This window comes from Capricornis sumatraensis, chromosome 9 (genome assembly GCF_032405125.1).
Source record: "Capricornis sumatraensis isolate serow.1 chromosome 9, serow.2, whole genome shotgun sequence".
Lineage (NCBI taxonomy): Eukaryota > Metazoa > Chordata > Mammalia > Artiodactyla > Bovidae > Capricornis > Capricornis sumatraensis.
In genome coordinates, this window is record NC_091077.1 from 22341244 (window position 1) to 22348491 (window position 7248).

The following is a 7248-nucleotide window of genomic DNA, read 5'->3' on the forward strand; positions in this document are numbered from 1 at the left end:
GTATATATCTGAAAAAAGCAAAAATGCTAATTCAAATAGATACATACACCCTGGTTCATAGTTTATAGAAACATTAATTGCAACTGCCAAGGTATGGAAGCAACCTAAATTCCCAAACAGATGAACAGATAAAGAAGATGTGGTATACATGTACAATAAACTACTACTCAGACTCAAAAGAGAAGAGAATTTTGCCATTTGTAGCAATACGGATGAACTTAGAGGACAGTATGCTAAGTGAAATAAGTCAGACAAAGACAAATAGTGTATGATATCACTTACATATGGAATCTAAAAACAAGCTAGTCAATACGACAGAAAAGAAGCAAACTTAGAGATATAGAGAACAAACTTGTGATTACCAGTGGGGAAAGGGAAGGGAAGAGGGGAAAAGGGGTAAGGGAGTAAGAGGTACAAGCTGTTAGGTATAGAATAAGCTACAGGGATAAGTGTTACAACATATGGAATATAGGCAGCATCTTATAATACCTATAAATAGAGTATAACCTTTAAAAATTGTGAATCACTCTGTTGAACACCTGTAACTTATATAATATTATACAACCTTGTGGCTCAGCTGGTAAAGAATTCTCCTGCAAGGCAGGAGACCTGGGTTCTTTCCCTGGGTTGGGAAGATCCCCTAGAGAAGGAAAAGGCTACCCACACTAGTATTCTGGCTTGGAGAAGTCCATGGACTGTATAATCCATGAGGTCACAAAGAGTCGGACTGAGTGACTTTTACTTTCACAACAACTGTGCTTCCATTTTAAATAAGTAAAAGGCTGGATTAGCTCGCTGAGAAGTATGGAGTGTGCTCTGGTTTAAACATCCTCCACTTGAACTCTGCTACTGACTCCTTTCAATCAGACACCAGTAGACTGGTGACTGATAGACATCAGAGACTCCAGTAGACATCAAAGACTCCAGTAGACATCAAAGACTCCCAATATTGATCTCTGGCCTCATCTTTCTTTCATGACCCCTTCCAAGTGTGTGGCTACTGTAGTCAGCCCTTCTTGACAGATGGGATGTGTCAGTTCAGTTCAGTTCAGTTCAGTCACTCAGTCATGTCCGACTCTTTGTGAACCCATGAGTCGCAGCATGCCAGGCCTCCCTGTCCATCACCAACTCCTGGACTTCACTCAAACTCATGTCCATCGCGTCGGTGATGCCATCCAGCCATCTCATCCTCTGTCATCCCCTTTTCCTCCTGTCCCCAATCTCTTGTTTCAGAAAAACTTCTATTTCTGCTTTATTGACTATGCCAAAGCCTTTGACTGTATGGATCACAATAAAACTGTGGAAAATTCTGAAAGAGATGGGAATACCAGACTACCTGAAATGCCTCTTGAGAAACTTATATGCAGGTCAGGAAGCAACAGTTAGAAGTGGACATGGAACAACAGACTGGTTCCAAAAAAGAAAAGGAGTACGTCAAGGCTGTATATTGTCACCTGGCTTATTTAACTTCTATGCAGAGTACATCATGAGAAACGCTGGGCTGGAAGAAGCACAAGCTGGAATCAAGATTGCTAGGAGAAATATCAATAACCTCAGATATGCAGATGATACCACCCTTATGGCAGAAAGTGAAGAGGAGCTAAAAAGCCTCTTGATGAAAGTGAAAGAGGAGAGTGAAAAAGTTGGCTTAAAGCTCAACATTCAGTAAACGAAGATCATGGCATCTGGTCCCATTACTTCATGGGAAATAGATGGGGAAACAGTGTCAGACTTTATTTTTGTGGGGGCTCCAAAATCACTGCAGATGGTGACTGAAGCCATGAAATTAAGACACATTCCTTGGAAGGAAAGTTATGACCAACCTAGATGGCATATTCAAAAGCGGAGACATTACTTTGCCAACAAAGGTCCATTTAGTCAAGGCTATGGTTTTTCCTGTGGTCATGTATGGATGTGAGAGTTGGACTGTGAAGAAAGCTGAGTGCTGAAGAATTGATGCTTTTGAACTGTGGTGTTGGAGAAGACTCTTGAGAGTCCCTTGGACTGCAAGGAGATCCAACCAGTCCATCCTAAAGGAGATCAGTCCTGGGTGTTCTTTGGAAGGACTGATGCTGAAGCTGATATTCCAATACTTTGGCCACCTCATGCAAAGAGTTGACTCATTGGGATGTGTCAGGCAGAAGCAAAGTTGAGAACCACAGTACATAACTGGGAGCTCCAACTGTGAGGCAGGGGATATATACACCTATTTTTTAAAATCACTGTTTCAGAGTTGGAAAATTTTTTTACTGTGTAGCAGGTGCTTATGAATTCTTGCAGAGAAAAGAATGAGCACCTTTGCCAGATTGAGGAGTTCAAGAAGTAGAGGAGTCAGGACTGGGGGAAAGACCCACACAGAAATTGTTAACGGAAACAAACTTGTTGCTCTATGAAACAGTTCCCCTTTCTCGAAAGAGAAATGTCTTAGAGTCAGTGAACAGAAATGTTCGCCCAACTTGATCTTTACTGAGTCCTGAAAAGATGGGCTCGATAAAGGACAGAAATGGTATGGACCTAAAAGAAGCAGAAAATATTGAGAAGAGGTGGCAAGAATACACAGAAGAACTGTACAAGAAAGATCTTCACGACCCAGATAATCACGATGGTGTGATCACTCATCTAGAGCCAGACTTCCTGGAATGTGAAGTCAAGTGGGCCTTAGAAAACATCACTACGAACAAAGGTAGTGGAGGTGATGGAATTCCAGTTGACCTATTTCAAATCCTGAAAGATGATGCTGTGAAAGTGCTGCAATCAATATACCAGCAAATTTGGAAAACTCATCAGTGGCCACAGGACTGAAAAAGGTCAGTTTTCATTCCAATCCCAAAGTAAGGCAATGCCAAAGAATGCTCAAACTACCGCACAATTGCACTCATCTCACACGCTAGTAAAGTAATGCTCAAAATTCTCCAAGCCAGGCTTCAACAATATGTGAACCAGGAACTTCCTGATGTTCAAGCTGGTTTTAGAAAAGGCAGAGGAACCAGAGATCAAATTGCCAACACCCTCTGGATCATGGAAGAAGCAAGAGAGTTCCAGAAAAACATCTATTTCTGCTTTATTGACTATGCCAAAGCCTTTGACTGTGTGGATCACAATCAACTGTGGAAAATTCTGAGATGGGAATACCAGACCACCTGACCTGCCTCTTGAGAAATCTGTATGCAGGTCAGGGAGCAACAGTTAGAAGTGGACATGGAACAACAGACTGGTTTCAAATAGGAAAAGGAGTCCGTCAAGGCTGTATATTGTCACCCTGCTTATTTAACATCTATGAAGAGTACATCATGAGAAACACTGGACTGGAAGAAACACAAGCTGAAATCAAGATTGCCAGGAGAAATATCAATAACCTCAGATATGCAGATGATACCACCCTTATGGCAGAAAGTGAAAAGGAACTAAAAAGCCTCTTGATGAAAGTGAAAGAGGAGAGTGAAAAAGTTGGCTTAAAGCTCAGCATTCAGAAAACGAAGATCATGGCATCCGGTCCCATCACTCCATGGGAAATAGATGGGGAAACAGTGGAAACAGTGTCAGACTTTATTTTGGGGGGCTCCAAAATCACTGCAGATGGTGATTACAGCCATGAAATTAAAAGATGCTTACTCCTTGGAAGGAAAGTTATGACCAACCTAGATAACATATTCAAAAGCAGAGACATTACTTTGCTGACTAAGGTCCGTCTAGTCAAGGCTATGGTTTTTCCTGTGGTCATGTATGGATGTGAGAGTTGGACTGTGAAGAAGGCTGAGTGCCGAAGAATTGATGCTTTTGAACTGTGGTGTTGGAGAAGACTCTTGAGAGTCCCTTGGACTGCAAGAAGATCCAACCAGTCCATTCTGAAGGAGATCAGTCCTGGGATTTCTTTGGAAGGGATGATGCTAAAGCTGAAACTCCAGTACTTTGGCCACCTCATGCGAAGAATTGACTCATTGGAAAAGACCCTGATGCTGGGAGGGATTGAGGGCAGGAAGAGAAGGGGATGACAGAGGATGAGATGGCTGGATGGTATCATGGACTCGATGGGCGTGAGTCTGAGTGAACTCCGGGAGGTGGTGATGGACAAGGAGGCCTGGCGTGCTGCGATTCATGGGGTCGCAGAGAGTCAGACATGACTGAGTGACTGAACTGATCTGAACTGAACTGAACTGACCATGGGTGGTAGGGAAAAAAGAACAGCTTGTTGTGTCTGGATCCTTCCCAAATCAAGCAGGATATAGAATCTAAGAGCCTTGAATGAGAAGGGGCAACTACTATGCTTTGTTTTCACAGATGAATGATGTAGAAGCTGGTGGTGCCACTGTTTTCGCATATCTGGGGACTATGATTTCACCCAAGAAGGTAATTTCTGTTCTTTGTAGGTCACTGGTTGCTTCAGGGCACAGGACTTGTTCATTTACCTGCTTCATTCCTTAGCTTGCTTTACTGTGACTGTGATGGCATCAGGAACTAACTTTCTACCTGGACTACAATCTTTTGGCTTCTACTTTGGGAAAAGGTATAGGAGATCAACGGGTGGGTTTCCAGATGTTCACCACATCATAAGGAGTAGGTACTGCCTGCATAATGCCCGTGGAGTCCTAGAGCTCTGTGCACTTATACTTTGGTGAGAGTGTTTCCTTTCAGATTGGAGTTTCAGAAGTACTCCATGGTCAGGTCCCAGAGACCATGTGAAATTGGAGTGGTGGCTATATAGGTAGCTGATGACTTTCCCTGAATAAAAATAAGTCATATGCTTATCACAAGTGGCATCTCTTTTTGGGTTCAAAATTTGTGTCTTCCAAAGACTGTTTCTGATTTGTTCCCTCAAAACCAGCAACAGGATATGTTCTGATAAGCCCTCTCTTTCCAGGGAACAGCCATATTCTGGTATAACCTTCTGCTGAGTGGGAAAGGCAACCACCTAACAAAACATACTGCCTGTCCTGTGCTTGTGGGCTGCAAGTGGGGTGAGTGATATAAGATGTGGGGTTAGCCATTGTGACCTCATACTAGGTTTTGGTGGTCAGTCTTAGACTCTGTACTGGGAGTGAACAGCTGCCATATTCTTATGAAGGCAAGACAATTTCCTTGTATAGAATTTTCTACACTAACTACTTTAGAGCCTTCTTTCAACATGTAGCTCTCTACCCACTTAATTTGTTGAGAATATTAAAATAATTGATGTGAGTTTCCCTTGAACATTCTCAAAATACTATGGGAACCTTGTAGAGACTTCTTGAATATGGCTGTCAAGAGAAATGGATTCTGGCAAGGGTTCTGAGATTGCAGTCAGGGAGAACTTGAATCAGAGATGGGAAGAGGTGTCTCAGGCAAGTAAAGCCTACATGGAACAAGGCTCAAGCTAAAAGCAGCATTGTAGGTGTGGAGACAGGCTGCCTTTGTCTCTTGCACGAAAAGAGGCCTTAGCACAGGGGTCAAGAGATGAAGCTCCAGACTGGGACCAAACCATGGAGGCTGAAATTTGAGCTTTGTTCTGGAAGCAGCTGTGGTGAGCAGTGGAGAGGCTCAAAGCAGGTTGTGACAGGCAGTGATCACGAAGAGAAGAATTTATAGCCTTCTTAAGAGAATTATGGGGATAAGTAATGATAGGTTCACGGAAAATTAAGCAAATTAAAAACAAAATGAGACAATTGCTGACCTCAGGATAAAGAAAAAGTTGTACAAGAAAGGAAATAGAAGTATAGCTGAGCCTTGAACAAAGTGGGGATTAGGAGTACTGACCCTCAGCACAGTTGGAAATCTGCATATAATTTATAGTTGGTCCTCTCTGTACATGATTCCTTCATATCTGTGCTTCTACATTAGTAGATTCAATGGACTGTGGGGTTGTATAGTACCATAGTATTTAAACTGTTTAAAAAATATCCACATATAAATGGACCTGTGTGGTTCAAGAATCACCTGTTTTATTTATTAGATGGCTTAGGTGTGAGCAGTATTTACATAAATGACATAATAATGTGAACACTAAATATTAACTAAACTTGTAATTTAACTATATTGGGAGATAGGAGTGTGAAATAGGCATTTGAAGAGTAGTGTAAAAAATTCCAAATCTCCATCTTCCATGGTAGACTTATCAACATATAAGATCTAAAATTGAAATAAATAGCACTGTAAGTATATTATTTAGAAAAATAAAGATAAATATCAGAAGAAACAGCTAAAGGAGTTGAATGTCCTCTGGAGGTGGGAATTGGTGGTGAGAAGGGATAAGTAGGAGATTGCTGTATAACATTGTAATTCTTGTGGAACAGTTTGACTTTTCCAAAAAAGTATATGTATTGCTTTAAAAATTAAGTATTATAAATTATATTTTGAAGTATTATGACTTCATTAATACATTAAAATCAATTTTTAGAATTCATTATGAATGCATCTATATTGAGAAATGAAATCATGATTCATGAGCCTTTAAGGCACAGCTTTAAGTAATAGACTATGCTAGCACCAACTCTGCTTCCTAAGATTGGTCCACTTGCCAGAGCCCCTGAGGTTGATGTCTAGGCCTTCCACAATCTTAACCTCCAGCTTCATCTCCTATCTCTCAGTTTCCACCCTCCACATCCCAGCAATATCAAGCTTTTCGGGGTCCTTGACACACACTCCAGCATGGATCATGTCTGCTCTCTTTCTCATCCTATTCCCACTTCCCAGACACTCTTGGTATAGGAACCACTTGCTCTGTCAATTTTCTTCGCTGAATAACTCCTATTCAGCTTTCTGTCCCAGCTCTAGTGTTTCCTCTTCCCCAACATGGTTAGACGCTCTTTAGCTCTATTTCTGTGGCAGCCTACACTCATATATCTTGTCCTACTGACAGGCTTTTGTACAGTTATCTCTTTCCCTCACCAGTTAATAAGCAACTTGATGCCCAAAACCAAGTCTTACTCGTTTCTGACTCCCAGACCCAGTGAAGGAGTCATCATGAAGGCATCATTCATTTTGGCTGCTGAACTAATCTACTTATTTCTGTCCATTCTCCAATAAGTGGTTCTATAAATGAGGGCAGGAATTCTTGAGGCCATGTGGATCAACAGAAGTTGACTGTCATCCTTTTCTGCCCTTTGCCTTCCTGGCCTCACAACCCATATTGTCTTCAGATTCAATGTGGGAGACCCCCCTCATCTTCCAGTCCCATCAGGCAGGTCTTTGGAGGCATGAATATTTGTGTGGAGTAGAGAGTGGACTGGGGAATGTCCTGGGTGACCTTGGTCCCAGCCTCTCTGGCCAGCCTGT

The 7248-nt window shown here is 41.9% G+C and overlaps 1 protein-coding gene across 1 annotated transcript in view; it reads left to right on the forward strand.

The window, feature by feature from the left end:
* The window catches only part of LOC138086215 (prolyl 4-hydroxylase subunit alpha-2-like), an 88890-nt gene extending 81875 nt beyond the window's left edge, over window positions 1-7015 (forward strand). The window contains exons 11-13 of the mRNA XM_068981023.1: window positions 4279-4347; window positions 4859-4955; window positions 6990-7015. Coding sequence (XP_068837124.1) covers window positions 4279-4347; window positions 4859-4955; window positions 6990-7015 — 192 coding nt within the window. The remainder of the gene's footprint in view (window positions 1-4278; window positions 4348-4858; window positions 4956-6989) is intronic.
* Window positions 7016-7248: the final 233 nt, after the last annotated feature.